This window comes from Lithobates pipiens, unplaced genomic scaffold (genome assembly GCF_037356315.1).
Source record: "Lithobates pipiens isolate NorthernLeopardFrog02 unplaced genomic scaffold, aLitPip1_a1.2 Scaffold_19, whole genome shotgun sequence".
Classification (NCBI taxonomy): domain Eukaryota; kingdom Metazoa; phylum Chordata; class Amphibia; order Anura; family Ranidae; genus Lithobates; species Lithobates pipiens.
The window spans coordinates 482,595,424-482,613,771 of record NW_027507764.1 but is presented as its reverse complement, the minus strand read 5'-3'; the positions used below and the strand labels follow the sequence as shown (position 1 = coordinate 482,613,771).

The following is an 18,348-nucleotide window of genomic DNA, read 5'->3' as shown; positions in this document are numbered from 1 at the left end:
CTCACTGACGTCACTCGTTGCTAGACGCCAGGCGGCCCAGGCGTTAGCAAAGAGTGCAGGGAAGAGGAGGCTCCAGCCACCTGTTCCTCCTGGTATTAGTCGAGTCTCTCTCTCTGTGCCACTGATCGGCTGATATGAGAGAGACTCGGCAGAGGCAGCAGCAGCCGCAGAGAATGTGAGACATGTCATGTCAGTCATTGGCAGACAGTGCTACTATTTCGGGGGGGCAAGAGGGCAATCCGCTCCTGCTCCAGTGACAACCTGTGAAGCTCTGGTGAACTCCATGCCCAAGAGGGTTAAAGCAGTGCTGGAAAATAATGGTGGCCACACACAATATTGACACTTTTGGCCCAATTTGGATATTTTCACTTAGGGGTGTACTCACGTTTGTTGCCAGCGGTTTTGCGAAATTAATGGCTGTGTGTTGAGTTATTTTGAGGGAACAGCAAATGTACACTGTTATACAAGCTGTACACTCACTACTTTTACATTGTAGCAAAGTGTCATTTCTTCAGTGTTGTCACATGAAAAGATAGAATAAAATATTTACAAAAATGTGAGGTGTGTACTCACTTTTGTACGATACTGTACATATTGTGAGTGCACTTTTAATATTAAAGATTACTATGCTATTGGAGGCCTCCTCTTCTTCCTTAAAGCGGTTCTGCACTCATAATAATACATTTGCCCATTCTGTTGCCTCTAGACCGTACATTTGATAATGCCACATGTTTTTTTTATTTTTTATTAATCTACCTTTTGTAATTCGTCGTTTTTTATTTTCCTCCCCTGCAGCGATGGGCGGTCTTTTGCGGGGATCAGCATCATTTCCTGCTGAAGCCCGCACTGTCTCCTGGGATCTCGTCCAAGTAATCCCAGGAGACATTGCGGCTAATGCACCCGGAATCTCGCGAGATTTCGGCTAATACACCCAAAATCTCGCGAGATTTCGGCTGTAATAGCCGAAATCACGCGAGATTTCGGGTGTATTAGCCGAAATGCTGATCCCCGCAAGAGACCGCCCATCGCCGCAGGGGAGGAAAATAAAAAACTACGAATTACGAAAGGTAGATTAATAAAAAAAAAAAAAAACATGTGGCATTATCAAATGTACGGTCTAGAGGCAACAGAATGGGCAAATGTATTATTATGAGTGCAGAACCGCTTCAATGATATCTGCAGAGTGGGCATAATAATGCTGTTTATTTAAAGGGGACCTGCTATTTATGAGTATTTGTTGCAGTATTGCACTGGGGAACTTCTGGATGAATAGGTGTACCAACAGATGATCAATTACCACACCCTATGATGACCTTTATATTCACTTATATAGGTCCGAGAGTTAGGACAGCGGGCACACTTATTGGAGCACAAATCAAAATATTGATTTTCATATGAAACACAGAACCTTTAACCACATGGGACCGTTTGTTATAAAGTATACATATTGGGACAGTTTTGGTTGATATTTACAAAAGGTTGGGTTTACACTGAATGGTACTAGTTATTGATTTAATAAGAGGTTGTTTTCTGCTTATATCTCATATTCATTTTATTTTAATTTTTTTGCTTTCTATATATTAAATAAGTTGCTGTATGCACATTGAGTGGTGCAACACATATTCGTCATATTGATATTGGTATGGAAACACATTGGGGGTTATTTACGAAAGGCAAATCCACTTTGCACTGCAAGTGCAGTTGCTTTAAATCGAATGCCCTGTACACACAACCGGACTTTCCAACCGACTAATTCTGATGGACTTCCCGCCGGAATTCCAGCGGAGTTCCGACGGACTTGCCCACACATGACCGGACTTTCCGGCAGACTAGGTCCACCGTTCTTCCTGACAGAGTTCCGCTGGACTTCCAAATGAATGTGATGAGTTACGACGGGACTAGAAAAGAAGGTCAATCTCCCAGCTTTTATCAGCGAGATTGACACCTCGAGAGCCCCGGCGCCTGGTATGGATTTTAAGGGGAAACCCCTACGCCGAAAAAACAGCGCGGGGGTCCCCCCAAGGTCCAAACCAGACCCTTATGCGAGCACACAGCCCAGCCGGTCAGGAAAGGGGGTGGGGACGAGCGAGCGGCCCCTCCCCCTCCTGAACCGTACCAGGCCGCATGCCCTCAACATGGGGGGTGGGTGCTTGGAGGAAGGGGGACACCCTGCGGCCCCCCCACCCCAAAGCACCTTGTCCCCATGTTGATGAGGACAAGGGCCTCTTCCCGACAACCCTGGCCATTGGTTGTCGGGGTCTGTGGACGGGCGGGGGGGAATATCGGAATCTGGGAGCCCCCTTTAATAAAGGGGCCCCAGATCCCGGCCCCCCCACCCTATGTGAATAAGTACCCCTACCCATTTCCCCGAGGGGAAAAGTGTCAATAAAAAAAAAACACACTAGACAGGTTTTTAAAGTAGCTTATTAGGCAGCTTTGGGAGTCTCTTCCGAAATCTCTGCACTTTCCGGTTCTTCTCCTGCTCTCTGGCCTCTCCTATTGGGCTCCTCTGCTATATTCTGCTCTTTTGCTAGCGGTGGCCTGGCTTTCTCCTTCATCTGCGTTTTCTTATTCTTCTTCCGATGTTGACACGGCGCTCTCTCCCACTGTAATGCTGTGGACACGGTTCGCAACGACTTATATAGGCATAAAGGGCAGGGTCACCGGGTGATGTCACCCGGTGACCCCGCCCCTTATGACGTCACATTCCCGGGGCATGCTGGGACCATGACGTCTATATGCCTATATAAGTCGTTGCGCACCGTGTCCACAGCATTACAGCGGGAGAGAGCATTGTGTCAACAATTGGAAGAACAGAAGTAAGAAGACGACAACGACAGAGAAAGCCAGGCCACCTCTAGCAAAAGATAGCGGAGGAGCCCGGCAGAAGAACACGGAGAGTGCGAGAAGTTGGAAGAGACCCCTGAAATTAGAAGAAGACCACTGGAGCTTCCTAATAAACTACTTTAAAAACTTGTGTAGTGTGTTTTTTTATTGACACTTTTTCCCCTAGGTGAATGTGTAGGGGTACCCCATAGATATTCACATAGTGTGGGGGGCCGGGATCTGGGGGCCCCCTTATTAAAGGGGGCTCCCGGATTCCCGATAAGCCCCCTTGGCCGCAGACCCCGACAACCAACGGCCAGGGTTGTCGGGAAGAGGTCCTTGTCCTCATAAACATGGGGACAAGGTGCTTTGGGGTGGGGGGGCGCAGGGACCCCCCTTCCGCAAAGCACCCACCCCTCCATGTTGAGGGCATGCGGCCTGGTACGGTTCAGGAGGGGAGCGCTCGCTCGTCCCCACCCCCTTTTCTGACCGGCTGAGCTGCGTGTTCGGAAAAGGGTATGGTATTGTTTTTGGTGGGGACTCCTACGCTGTTTTTTCAGAGTAGGGGGTTCCGCTTAAAATATACCAGACCTAAGTAGGGCGGCACAGTGGTGTAGTGGTTAGCACCCTTGCCTAGCAGTAAGAAGGGTCGCTGGTTCAAATCCCATCCACGACACTACCTGCCTAGAGTTTGCTTGTTCTCACTGTGCGGGTTTCCTCTGGGTACTCTGGTTTCCTCCCACAATCCAAACACATGCAGGTAGGTAGGTTAATTGGCTTCTGTCCAAAATTGAAGCTAGTATGTGAATGGGGACCTTGGATTGTGGACTCCTTGAGGATAGGGATGTGTGATGTGAGTGTGCAATGTACAGGGATAGGGGTAATTGTAGACACTCAGGTTGAGCTGGATGGACTAGTGTCTTTATTCAACCTTACCAACTATGAAACTATGTGCCAGGTATGCCCTTGGAGGGCCATTCCCTCTCGCTGCAATAGGAAAATGTGTATTTTTTCTCGCGGGCAGGTACTGTACGGACCAAATACGGTGAAAGGGCAGGTACTTGGCCCTTTCACCGTATTTGGTCCGTCGGACCAGCATACAGACGAGCGGGTTTTCCGCTAGGAACTGGGTACGGCGGAGTTCCGGCGGGAAAATTTAAAGCATGTTCTATTTCGAAAGTCCGTCAGGTGGCAAGCAAAGGTCCAATGGAGCCCACAAACGATCAAAATGTCCGACGGATTCGTTCCGTTGGACCATTTCTGTCAAAAAGTCTGGTCATGTGTACGTAGCACAAGGGGTAGATCTGAAATGAGGGGAAGCTCTGCTGATTTTATCATCCAAACATGTGCAAGCTAAAATGCTGTTTTTTTCTTTTTCTTTGCATGTCCCCCTCAGATCTACAGCGACTTTAATTCCAAGTGCACTTTCAGTGCAAAGTGGATTTTCCTTTAGTAAATAACCCCCATTGTGTGTTTGCTGCAGCTCGTTACTAGGTGAATATTTTTATTTTAGGGTGTATTTTGTATTTTTTGGTAGCGCGCAAAGACTTATATTGTGTTCATTTTGCAGGGTCATTTTTACTTAACTTAGCTAAGGGGAAGCTGTGCCGACTTCTATAATCCAATCATGTAAAAGCAAAAACAACCTTTTTTTTGTTTGTTTTATTTTCCTTGCACATGATTGTGTATTCTTAAGGGCCGGTTCACACTGCGGGCGATGCGAGGCGACACCGACTTGCCTCGCCGCGACCTCAGCGGCGATTTGCAAATGACTTCTGTATAGAAGTCAATGCAAGTCGCCCCGAGGTCGCCCAGAAGTAGTACGGGAACCTTTTTTCTGAGTCGGAGCGACTCGAGTCGCTCCTCTCAGAACGGTTCCATTGTACAGAACGGGGGCGACTTGTCAGATTGCGATGAGGCAAGTCGTGTTGCCTTGCATCGCCCGCAGTGTGAACCGGCCCTAAGTGAACTTGCTCAAATTCTTTCGTAAATCAGCCACAACATTTTCCCAGTCAAAGGTTCTAAAACCTAATTGCACTTTTCTGATGGGTTAAACGAGTGAAATAATAAACTTTTAATTATTATTTACAAAATCATTTATTACACCTGTACAGGTCATTGACATATGAGTTCAATGTACACATTGTGGCACCGACACAAGAGCTTCTCCATCACCATCTTCAAGAATCTGCAGCTGTCAATAATACCATAAGATGTACTTTTCATTGGGCACAATGGACACTAAGAATCCATATAAACATGTAAGAAATTACTGAAGTAGAACTATGGTCCCCCCAGTAAAACAAAAAAAGTCACACTTGGTTCCTGAGGTCTGGACAGAAGAATGGTGGCAATCTATTTCTTAGCAGAGACCTTCGTCTGCATGTCTTTGGCAGAACAGAGCTCTCCCAATTTCAGGAGCATTTCCTTGGCGGTCACATTGCCAGATTTAATCAGCAGTCTTTCACCATCAACTGGAAGGAAAAATAAACAGCAGTGAACAGAACTTCATCCTTATAGTGCAACTTTCTAGTCACAATATAAAACTGCTTGAGGTGGAATCTTGTCAGCATTTATACTTTAAACAAAGCGTAACTCTCATTGTGTTTGTATTATATACACACACACGGGGCGCCATCTACTGCTCAAACAGTGCACACATCTATACATTCGTACACCATGGGTAGTCCTGTCATGTTCCCAACAAAAAAAGTGTTCATTTACGTTTCATTTGTTTTTGTTTTGTTTTTTGCTTTTTTCGCAAATTCAAAAATTCGGGAATTTTCGGAATTCGGAAACTCAAAAATTTGAAAAAAAAAAAAAAAAAAAAGAAGAATGTCAGTAAAATTCGAAATAACTAACTATTAAATTGTAGGTATTGGAATTTCCTTTTGGAAATTTGGGTTAGTGAACGTAAGGAGTACGAACTTATCTGAAGTTACGAATGCCACATCTAAACAAATGGAACAATAATTTACAAAGCCATCCATAACGCTGCCCCTAGTTACATCACTAACCTAGTCCCAACACACCAACCAAGCCGCCCTCTTCGGTCATCCCAAGACCTCCTGCTCTCTAGCTCTCTTTTCACCTCCTCCCATGCTCGCCTCCAGGATTTCTCCAGAGCTTGTCCCATCCTTTGGAACTCCCTACCCCAATCTGTCCGACTGTCCCCTAATCTATCCATCTTTAGACGATCCCTGAAAACCCTTCTCTTCAAAGAAGCCTATCCTGCTTCTAACTAATACTGTTTTACTTCCTCCATCAGCTCATCACCCCACAGCTATTACCTTTTGTATCAATTGCCCCTTCCTTTTTAGATTGTAAGCTCCAACGAGCAGGGCCCTCTGATTCCTCTTGTACGCAACAGTAATGTCTGCTCTCATGTTGTAAAGCGCTGAGCAAACTATTGGCGCTATATAAAACCTGTATAATAATAAATAATAAAAATGGAACGGAACAAATAAAACGGTTTTATTATTATTATTGTTATTAGATTGTTCCGTTCCATTTGCTTAGATGCGGCATTCGTTATTTTGGATCATTCGTGACTTCAGATAAATTCGTACTCGTTGCGTTCACTAACAGCCAAATTTGAAAGGAAATTACAATACCTATAATTTTATATTATTCGTTATTATTTCAGATTTTTCGAATTTTCACATTTTTCATTCTTTTGAATTTTCAGGTTTTCATTCTTATTCTTGGATTTTTACATTTCCAAATTTTTAAATTTCTGAAATTTCGAATATTCAAACTTCCGTAATTCGGAAATTTGAAAATTCGGGAAAGCAAAAATTAGTAATTTCGGAAATTCGGATATTGAGAAATTCGGAAATTTCGGAATTAACGAATTTGTTAAAATTCATTAAAAAATGTATTCCATTATGTGTCACTTACCTGACACAGGAGCGAGCGAAGTCACCGCTGTCCCCTTGTGTACAGAGCCTCCATCATCTTGGTGGGTCTCGCTGCTCCGGCGCTGCCATTCGACGGAGCTGCGATGACGTCACTCACACGCACAGGAGCAGTCACTCGCGGCATATCGCCGTTAACAGCGCCTGTCTTTTGGCAAATATCTCCTAAACTGTGTAGGTTTGTAAGTGTTTACAACCACTTTAATTTGAATGATCCTGATGTTTGTAAACTCAGAACTCCCAACGTGAAAAGAGATTTTGCAAGAAAGGTTATATTGGACTGTCAAAATTACTTATTGTTTGTATTGTTATCCCAAAGCTGATGTTATAAAATGAAGTGTATGCTGCAATGATAGATTTTTTTTTTAACCACAGTCGTGGAGATGTCCTTCTGAGAACAGGTGGTAAGACACCAGGACCCTCACCAGCCTGTGTATGGCTCAGCTGGCAAGCAGAAGCTGCGCACCACCCGGCACCACCCCATCTCTTTAGGGGGAATGGAAAGAATTGTTGTGTACAATAAGGATAACTTCTGACCATCAGCAACTTCCTAATATACATTTACATCTGTTTTAAAGGATAAGTTCATCTTTTGGAAAACGTTCCACTTGTTTTTAAAGGTGGAACATGTGACATGTTCCAGCAGCTGTAGTCTCTCCCCCTCTCTGTGATCTTCTCCCCGCACCCACTGTCACAATTTTAAATGACGCGCGGCCATGTCATTCATTTACAGCTTCCCGTTAATGAATGCCTACAAGTAACATCAGCCATTGCAGCTGGCATCTTGCATCTCTCAATAAAACAGTGAGGGCGCTGGCGAGTGCTCTTTTAGTCCATTGAGCTTCCTAGACTTCAGTAGCTGCCTGCCCATACTGGAGGTACAGGCAGACAGTGTACCGACAGTCTGCAAGAGCCTGAGATTGCACCCACAATCAGCTGGTCATGGGTGAAATGCTTTACAGGTCCTATAAAAAATAAATAAAAATGAAATAAATTGCACTTTTTTTTACCTGCAAATTTTTTTTTAAAAAAATGTATTATTTGTATTTTTTTTTTTTCAAAAGTCAAATTTATCCTTTAATGCTAATTTTACATCCAAGTGGATGCGCCTTCCTGCACCTGCAGAGAAAAACACGCTGCTGCTTAGGAAAATGTGTAGGGGGGAGACTATTAATCCTAATGGCACACCCGCCCAATGGAAAACGCAGCGCACTATGCAGTTTCCCTGCGGCCACATTTTTGGACCTTTTCTTTGCGTTTTCAGGTGGTACAGCAGCTCATTCAATTAAAATGGCTGCTGTTCCTGAGCAAACACAGCCATGGAAAACCACACAGATGTGAAAGGGCCAGTTCACACCAGAATGTGATGTGGGAAAGGGGAATTCTGGGAGTGTTTCCTGCACCCCCTTGCAGGCGGGTACCAATGTAATGTGTTTATAAGAAGACATTCAATCGATGGAATTAAAACCTAATACACAGTAGCTGAACACTAAAGGGTCAAATAAATCAAATCCCATAAATATACTGCACTGCCTTTTGTATACCAATTTAATGTTAACAGCATTACAAACACAAATCGCAAAAGCAGTGTGTCTGCGGGCAACAAATCACATGGCAGTAACATGAAATTTGATATGGTGCCTTTTTTTTTTTTGTAGTGCATGAAAATGAGTGTGTTGCAAAATTGCACGTGTTCCTGTGCGGTTCCTTTGTGAACCGGCTCCAATAAACAGCAACAAAAAATATTTCAAATAAAAAAAAAGGAAGAGGCTTTGGAAGGGAAAAGGTCTTAAAGTTTAAAACCGGGCTCACCCCCCACCAATAAAGCACCCAAAGAAAATCCTGAGATGTCACAGGTCCACTTCATCCTCCACTACACTAGTATGGCACAGAGCAGAATTAAAAAAAAAAAAGCGGGCACTGCTTATTAGTGCATAGTCATTGAGCTCTAGTCGGGTGACAACATCCAGTCTAAGATTATATCATCAGTTTGTTGCAGGCAAGAGGCAGCATTTCCTCAATCTCCTCTCTCCCCTCAGTGTTTGGACTGCAGCATTGTAACTTTCTAACAAGTCACAAGGTGAGAAGCTGATCTGTGCCAAATAAGGCAGGGGCTGATCTGTGTCAGACATTTATAGGCCTCATTCACATGGGAGTACTACAGTGTAAACCCATGCAAGGGCTGTGCTTGTTAACATAGGGATCCACATGTGTTGTGTGCAGGCAGTCCCATTTGTGTCAGTTGAGATGCATTGGCTGCATGGACACACTTTAAAACAAAAAATAGTGTAGCGCTTCTATTAAGTGAGTGTGTAATCACTTGAGGGAAATTCGAATGCGATCACAGAAAAACAGAAAAATCATGCCCCTGTTGAAGACACTCTATGTCGAAACGCGTCGGGCTTGCTTTTGGCACCCCACATTGCTTTTATTTTGTTCATTTGTGATCACCAAGTCATAATTTTTATTTAATTAAACCTGTTGGTTAAGATTTTCTGACCCGCACCATGTGGAGCTTTCTTTTTTGGTCTAAATTCTACAAAACCCCCCACCCCCTGCTTGGGGTTGTAATTGCCAATCGAGTTACTTCTGAATTGGACAAAGAACTACTCCGGAGATTCCCCTGTGAGACACCCCCTACGGTCTGCAGTTGTTTGGAGTCTTCTTAACATCCGGACGGACCTTCCCCAACTTACCACCCGGTCCTAGGTCAGGACCCCAAGCTTTTCCGACTCAACCGTCGTAAGACCGCGTGAGTCCATCATATTCGGTAAGAGTATTTCACCTACTTCTTTGATATCTGCAGACAAGCTGACATATCGGGTTGCACTTGACCAGTAAAACTCCTATCCCTTTTTGAAGAAGTTCTATCACATTCTTTATGCACCAGTCACATCACGGAGGATTGTATTTATTTGTGATTGTATATGGACTCTTTCCATGTGATTACGGACTTTCCCATGTGACCACTGATTTTTCTGTTTTTCTGTGATCGCATTCGGATTTCCCTCAAGTGATTACACACTCACTTAATAGAAGCGCTACACTATTTTTTGTTTCAAATTGTTTAACTTTGTTTGAAGTGTTGGCAGCTGTTTTTTTGTTAGTTTGATATAGCGCAGTGTTTTCCCCTTTTTCTGCATGGACACACTAACTGCTCCAGATCTGACAGTCGTGCGGGTGTACAGCCCTGACTACACACAAGGACTTAGGCCTCATGCACACGAGACACAGTTAAACGCGCGTTCAGATGCAGTTGGACAGTTTTTTCAACTGCCCCTGAACTCATTCAATGTTATCCTATGTGTCCATGCACACAGTCTCGTTTTTTTCCGTTTTTATGCAGTTGCGTTTAATCTCGTTTTTCCAGAAGCAAAAAAATGCGTTCAGAAGCAAAAATTTCCACGTTTCAGACGCAAAACGCGGCAAAACGCCGCTACCGCGTTTAGCCGCGTTTGCGTTTATATGCGTTTTTAACCACTTTCAGACCGGACCATTTTGCTGGTAAATGACCAGAGGTCTTTTTACACTTTGGCACTGCGCTGCTTTAACTGGTAATTGCGCGGTCATGCAATGTTGTACCCAAACAAAATTTGCGTCCTTTTCTTCCCACAAATAGAGCTTTCTTTTGATGGTATTTGATTGCCTCTGCGATTTTTATTTTTTGCGATATAAACGTAAAAAGACCGCAAATTTTGAAAAAAAATGATATTTTCTACTTTTTGTTATTAGAAAAATCCAATAAACTCAATTTTAGTCATACATTTAGGCCAAAATGTATTCAGCCACATGTCTTTGGTAAAAAAAAAGTCAATAATTGTATATTTATTGGTTTGCGCAAAAGTTGTCACATCTACAAACTAAGGTACGTTTTCTGGAATTTACGCAGCTTTTAGTTTACGACTGCCTATCTCATTTCTTGAGGTGCTAAAATGGCAGGGCAGTACAAAACCCCCCCAAATGACCCCATTTTGGAAAGTAGACCCCCTAAGGAAATTGATAAGAGGCATGTTGAGCCCATTGAATATTTTATTTTTTTGCCTCAAGCGATTGAATAATGACAAAAAAAAAAATATATTTTTTTTTTTTTTACACAAAGTTGTCACTAAATGATATATTGCTCACGCATGCCATGGGCATATGTGAAATGACACCCCAAAATAAATTCTGCTGCTTCTCCTGAGTACGGGGATACCACATATGTGGGACTTTTTGGGAGCCTAGCCGCGTACGGGGCCCCGAAAGCCAAGCACCGCCTTCAGGATTTCTAAGGGCATACATTTGTAATTTCACTCCTCACTACCTATTACAGTTTTGAAGGCCATAAAATGCCAAGATGGCACAAAACCCCCACAAATGACCCCATTTTAGAAAGTAGACACCCCAAGCTATTTGCTGAGAGGCATGTTGAGTCCATGGAATATTTTATATTTTGCCACAAGTTGCGGGAAAATTACAAACTTTTTTTTTTTTTTTTTTTTTTTTCACAAAGTTGTCACTAAATGATATATTGCTCACGCATGCCATTGGCATATGTGAAATGACACCCCAAAATAAATTCTGCTGCTTCTCCTGAGTACGGGGATACCACATATGTGGGACTTTTTGGGAGCCTAGCCGCGTACGGGGCCCCGAACACCAAGCACCGCCTTCAGGCTTTCTAAGGGCGTTACAGTTTTGAAGGCCATAAAATGCCAAGATGGCACAAACCCCCCCCAAATGACCCCATTTTGGAAAGTAGACACCCCTAAATTTAGGGGTACACTAGTGAGACTAGGTAATAAATGGCGGGTGCCCTGAAACTATAAAAAAATAACTAACCAACCAGCGTCACCTGTAACAGTTATATGGTGATCACTGGTGAAAGGGTTAACTAGGGGGCAATCAGGGGGCTTTATGCGGTAGTATATGGGGGTCCCTGGCGCTATAAAAAGCTGCGGCGAACCTAAATACCTACCTGCCTAACTAGCGTCACCTGTGACACTAATACGGCGATCAGAAAAATGATCGCTTATTAGGCTGGGTTCACACTGGAGCGATGCGGAAACGCCGCAAATCCGCGGCGGGTTCCCGCATCGCATGCCTCCCGGCGGCAGTTCACACTGCCCTATGCGAACTGCTGGGAGTGTCAGTGAAATGTTACTGACACCCCCAGATCAGTTCGCATATCGCAGTGCGATCTGCAAACTCGGATCGCATGGTGTGAACACCCATGCGATCCGATTCTGCTGCGGGCCAAAAAAAGGGTCCCGTGCGAATTTGCGGCGGGTGCGGTGGGTGTGGCAGGTGCGGCGAATGGCTGAACTCGAATCGCACAGAGATCGGATGTGATTTGCACTGCAGTGCGGTGCGAATCACATTCGTTCTCATAAACCGCTGCAATGTGAACCCAGCCTTAGTGACACTGGCGACGGGGGGTGATCACGGGGTTAAACCTTTATTGGGGGGGTTAGGGGGGTACATTAGAACTAAAGGGGGCTAACCCTAACTGCCCTAACAGTTATTACAGTCACAAATGACACCAATGCAAAAAAAAAAAAAAAATATGACATTGGTGTCACTGTGACTGGGGGGCAGGGGTAATTGGGGGGGTGATCGGGGGGTAAAGGGGGGGTGTGAGTGTGCCTGGCATGTTCTACTGTGTGTGTAGAGTGTTGGTGCAACTCACCGATCCGCTCTCCTCCGTGTCGGAACGAAAAATACCGACACGGAGGAGAGAATACATCACTTCCTCTCCTGTGTTTACATTACAGGAGAGGAAGTGATGTCACGGGGGATTTCTATTCGTCGGGAGCGATCGCGAGGGGGTGGCCATGAATGAATGGCCGCCCCCTCGTCCCGGATCGCTCCCGGACGAAAACCGACCGCCGCAGGCACCGGGCGGGGGCCCGATCGGGCCCCCAACCCGCGGGAGGCAAGGGACGTACATGTAAGCCCTTATGCCTGCCCGTGCCATTCTGCCGACGTACATCGGCGTGCGGCGGTCGGCAACTGGTTAAAGGTGACCTTTTTTTTTACATTAAAAATCTCAAAAATGATTGCAAATGATGAAAAACCATTAGAAAAATATTTTAAACAATTGCAATTGCAAGTGGACAATCCACAACTTGTGGCAAGTGACATGGCAGGTGGCAAGTGACGTGGCAAGTGGACAATCCACAACTTGTGGCAAGTGACATGGCAGGTGAAGTGGCAAGTGACGTGGAAAGTGGACAATCCACAACTTGTGGCAGGTGACGCGGCAAGTGACCTGGCAGGTGACGCGGCAAGTGGAAAATCAACAACTTGTGGCAGGTGACTGGCATGTGACGTGGCAAGTGGACAATCCATAACTTGTGGCAGGTGACGTGGCAAGTGGACAATCCACTTGTGGCAGGGGATGTGGCAAGTGACGTGGCAAGTGGACAATCCACTTGTGGCAGGGGATGTGGCAAGTGACGTGGCGAGTGGACAATCCACAACTTGTGTCAGGTGACGTGGCAAGTGGACAATCCACAACTTGTGGCAGGTGATGTGGCAAGTGGACAATCCACTTGTGGCAGGTGACGTGGCAAGGGACGTGGCAAGTGGACAATCCACAACTTGTGGCAGGTGACGTGGCAGGTGACGTGGAAAGTGATGTGGCAAGTGGACAATCCACAACTTGTGGCAGGTGATGTGGCTGGTGACGTTGCAAGTGGACAATCCACATCTTGTGGCAGGTGACGTGGCAGGTGATGTGGCTGGTGATGTGGCAAGTGGACAATCCACAACTTGTGGCAGGTGATGTGGCTGGTGATGTGGCAAGTGGACAATCCACAACTTGTGGCTGGTGATGTGGCAAGTGGACAATCCACAACTTGTGGCAGGTGGCATGGCAGGTGACATGGAAAGTGGACAATCCACATCTTGTGGCAAGTGACGTGGCAGGTGATGTGGCAAGTGACGTGGCAAGTGGACAATCCACAACTTGTGGCAGGTGACGTGGCAGGTGATGTGGCAAGTGATGTGGCAGGTGATGTGACAAGTGGACAATCCACATCTTGTGGCAAGTGACGTGGCAGCTGACATGGCAAGTGGACAATCCAAAACTTGTGGCAAGTGACGTGGCAAGTGACGTGGCAAGTGACGTGGCAAGTGACGTGGCAAGTGACGTGGCAAGTGACGTGGCAAGTGGACAATCCACATCTCGTGGCAAGTGACGTGGCAGGTGATGTGGCAAGTGACGTGGCAAGTGACGTGGCAAGTGACGTGGCAAGTGGACAATCCACAACTTGTGGCAGGTGACGTGGCAGGTGATGTGGCAAGTGGACAATCCCCAACTTGTGGCAAGTGACGTGGCAAGTGGACAATCCAAAACTTGTGGCAGGTGACGTGGCAAGTGACGTGGCAGGTGATGTGGCAAGTGGACAATCCACAACTTGTGGCAGGTGACGTGGCAGTTGGACAATCCACAACTTGTGGCAGATGACGTGGCAAGTGACGTGGCAAGTGGACAATCCACAACTTGTGGCAGGTGCCGTGGCAAGTGACACGCTAAATACAAATACACTGCAGCTCTCACAGCTGCTGCTACTCACTCTGGTCTCACAAAATTGCTGAAATAGTTAATAATACAGTTTTTTTGAGCTGGGGAGGGTCTATGATGTTAGCTTAACTAAACGCTTCTAGACGCAAACGCGGTAAAACGCCGCTAAATCGCGGTAAAAATCGCGGCAAACCGCGCGTTTCTAAACGCCGGTTTCAACATGTGTCCAGCAGCGTTTGCATCTGCGTCTCGTGTGCATGAAGCCTAACACAACCAAGTGTCTGTGGTCTTAGTGAGAATTAACAGAGCAAAATCCACTTTTTTTTTCTCAGAATAGTACTCTATGTACACTGCTATGCACATATTCATATCATCAGAGTAGAATTCAACTTACCAAAGTGTACATCTACCAATGGCTCAGACTTGTCATGCCTCGCATCTACAGTTATTTCACAATTACTATTGGTGCCACGGATTTTCTTGCTGTTAATAGCTTCTAAAAATTCCCTGTAAATAAAATAAGAGAAAATATATTACACTGGCAGTAAACGTAAGTCACTGAAAGATAAATATAATTCTGTTTATTATAACTAGAGTTCAACATTAAGAGAGTCCATTCACACTTGTGCGACTTAAAACGTGATTTCCATTGCGACTTTACTGTGCGACTTGATAGGACTTCGATGCGACTTTGGATGGGTCTGACTTTGTTATGACCTTGGCTTTGACCAATGTGATCGTTTTGTTTCTGCCCCACAAAGTCACTAGACATGTGCAAAATGGAAACATTTGTTTGTTTCTTTTGTAACGAATACCAAATTTTCAGAATGATTGGCAGCATGATTGACGCTCTAAACCGGGGTGCCAATTTTTAAACTCTTCCCAACCACCTCACACAGATATACTGCGGCAGAAGGGCACGTACAGGCAGAATCACGTACCTGTACGTTCCCATTAAGAAGTGGGTTGCAGGCACACGCGCCTGCTGGGAGCTTTGTGAGCGCGATTCCCCGGGTGGGTCCCGTGGACTCGATGTTCATAGGGATACCCGCAATCGTCTCACAGAGAGGAAGAACAGGGAAATGCTAATGTAAACAAGCATTTCCCCGTTCTGCCTAATGACACTGTCACTGATCACCGCTCCCTGTAATCAGGAGCGGTGATCAGTGTTGTGTCACACACAGCCCCTCCCCACAGTTAGATAGAATCACTCCCTAGGACACACTTAACCCCTGCAGAACCACCTAGTGGTTAAACCCTTCACTGCCAGTAACATTTACACAGTAATTGTGCATTTTAAATTGCACTGATCACTGTATAAATGTGAATGGTCCTAAAATCGTGCCAAAAGTGTCCGATCTGTCCACCATAATGTCACGGGAGAAAAAGAAAAAAAAAAAAAAAAAAAGCGCTGATCACCGCTATTACTAATCAAAAAAATAAATTATTAATAAAAATGCCATAACACTATCCCTATTTTGTAAACGCTATAACTTTGGCACAAACCAAATAACCGCTTATTGCGATTTTTTTAGCAAAAATATGAAGAAGAATATGTATCAGCCTAAACTGAGGAAAAAAAAATGTTTTTTTTTTTTATATATTTTCTGGGGACTTTTATTATACAAAAAGTAAAAAAATAATGCGTTTTTTTTTTCAAAAGTAAACAATTTCTAACTTCAGCTTGGTCAATAAGGCCTGGCTCACACCTATGCAGGTTTCAGTTTGTGTATTCCAGGTGCATTTTTCAATACACATTTTTGATCTGTTGAAGTCTATGGAACAAAAAAATACAGAAAAAAAGTCCCTGGCCCTTTCCATAAAATGCACAGATGTGAACTACATCCATAGGAAACCATGTAAAATGGACTGTAGTGTGTTTCTGCAAAACTGAAAAAACACTAAAAAATGCATAGGTGTGAACCAGGCCTAAAACTTTGTTCACATCCATAAGATTTGACAATTCAAAGTCGCACCCCATTGCCAGCAACTCAAGTCGCAGCAATTTTGAAAAAAGGTCCCTGCACTACTTTTCATTGCGCACTAGTCAATTTCACTGCGACTTGCATCAACTTCCTTTAAATGAAGTCACAAGGAAATCGGAGATCCAAATTGTGCCGATCTGCAGCTTTAATTAGGGCGATTTTAAAGCTGCACTGGTTTGATCCAGGGCTAAAACCTGGAAGCCGACTGGCTACCATGCACAGATTCTGTGTGCTCCAGTTTTAGTAAATCTCCCCCAGTGGCTCCAATATTCCTAGAATATATTGGTATAATCATGCAATCAGGGCCAGGGAGAGGCCAGACAGGACCGACACCCGATACTTGGAGTTCATTCACCAAACAAGTGAGCAAGCTTTTATTTTTTATTTTGCATTTTCCTGCCTGTTGTGTTTTAGATTCCAATAGCCTGCCCTATGTACAGGCAAAAAAAAAAAAAGGTGCTAGGACAGTTTTCAAAGTCGCACTAAAACACATGGTGCTGCAGTACTATAAATTTCAGCATGCAGGAACGCAGAAGCATGGGGGTGGCATACATAATGATTGGTAGTTGTGCACGGCTGTGATAGAAAAATCAGGATTCTGCATATTCCTGCACTGCAGCACCCTGACCCTTGGGATGGACCCCTGACCCTTGGGAGGACCCTGACCCTTGGGATGGACCCTGACCCTTGGGATGGACCCTGACCCTTGGGATGGACCCTGACCCTTGGGAGGACCCCTGACCCTTGGGATGGACCCTGACCCTTGGGAGGACCCTGACCCTTGGGATGGACCCCTGACCCTTGGGATGGACCCTAACCCTTGGGAGGACCCTGACCCTTGGGATGGACCCTGATCCTTGGGAGGACCCTGACCCTTGGGATGGACCCCTGACCCTTGGGATGGACCCTGACCCTTGGGATGGACCCTGACCCTTGGGAGGACCCCTGACCCTTGGGATGGACCCCTGACCCTTGGGATGGACCCCTGACCCTTGGATGGACCGTGACCCTTGGGAGGGCCCCGACCCTTGGGATGGACCCCTGACCCTTGGGATGGACCCCTGACCCTTGGATGGACCGTGACCCTTGGGAGGGCCCCGACCCTGAGGAGGACCCTGATACTTGGGAGGACTCTGACCTTGTCCTGTACTGGGTGCAGTCAGTGTAGTCCTCCTCTAATCACACTCATGTCTGTACACAGGGAAGTGTCATCAATAAATTCCCCCTACACACACACTTTATTCTATGGATGTGGTAGATGCAACTAAAGGGCATTGATAGGACATCAGGTGCTGTCCCTATAACGAGGAGGACCTCACACTGTGCACACGGTATCTTGAATGGACACACGCCATTCTCCTCACCTGGTGGCCCTAACATTAGGCTCGAAGGGACAGAAGCGCACTGCGATGGACTTCACCGATTTCAGCACCAACCCCACTCCACTGGCCGCCGCCATGTTTCCCACACGCTGTCGGCAAGGCGACCAATCAGAGAGGAGACTGCAGACTCCTCCCCGCTACGCTGCCGTAGAGAATTCCGGGAAATGTAGTTCCGAAGCTGTTAGACAGCAGTGGGTGTGGTCAGTGGAGTGCAGCGGATTGATATGTTTTTGGGAAAACCGCTCTACACTTCTCTCACAGGAGCGATGAAATCCCACCGCTCTGTAATAGTACAGAATGTGAGCTTCCCCTCTGTGCTCAGCAATGCACGGCTCCCTGATTTCTAAGGACTGAGCCTCTTCCCTCATTTTTCCCTCATTTTGGTCTGATTTATATAGTTAAAATGCACTTTTTATCTTTCAAATAGTGTTTACACAGTGCTAAACCTTTCATCCGATTTCTAAATTGCTGCGTTTGTAACCTTCTAAAAAAACAATATAAAGGAATAATGGTGGTTAGAAAAAAAGCACTTGTGGGTTTAACCAGTCATTTTCTTTTTTGTATAATTCTCCTTTAACCCCATGCCAACCGCGTGAATACCGGAATAATGGTTACAACGCGGTCATTCAGTTCTGGGAGGGCATTTATTGACATTGTCCCTGAACCCCTCTCCCCCTAAGCCCTTGTACACAGGGTCGGAGAATCCGTCGGAATGTGTCCTATCAGATAAT

General features: G+C 45.4%; 1 protein-coding gene across 1 annotated transcript; it reads right to left on the bottom strand.

Annotated features, from left to right (window-relative positions):
- Window positions 1–4,898: 4,898 nt before the first annotated feature.
- Window positions 4,899–17,762, bottom strand: MRPL53 (mitochondrial ribosomal protein L53). Its single transcript, XM_077492931.1, has 3 exons — window positions 17,600–17,762; window positions 14,645–14,757; window positions 4,899–5,300 (listed from the first exon to the last, which is right to left on the bottom strand). The coding sequence occupies exons 1-3, from the start codon at window positions 17,692–17,694 to the stop codon at window positions 5,182–5,184; spliced, it is 327 nt and encodes a 108-aa protein (XP_077349057.1). The 5' UTR covers window positions 17,695–17,762; the 3' UTR covers window positions 4,899–5,181.
- Between the last annotated feature and the right edge of the window lie 586 nt (window positions 17,763–18,348).

Coding starts and splice junctions, on each gene's coding strand:
- MRPL53 (XM_077492931.1), bottom strand. CDS start 17,694: ATGGCGGCGGCCAGTGGAGTGGGGTTGGTGCTGAAATCGGTGAAGTCC. Junction 14,758..17,599: donor CCTAATGTTAGGGCCACCAG/GTGAGGAGAATG, acceptor TTTTATTTACAG/GGAATTTTTAGAAGCTATTA. Junction 5,301..14,644: donor ATTGGTAGATGTACACTTTG/GTAAGTTGAATT, acceptor TTTTCCTTCCAG/TTGATGGTGAAAGACTGCTG.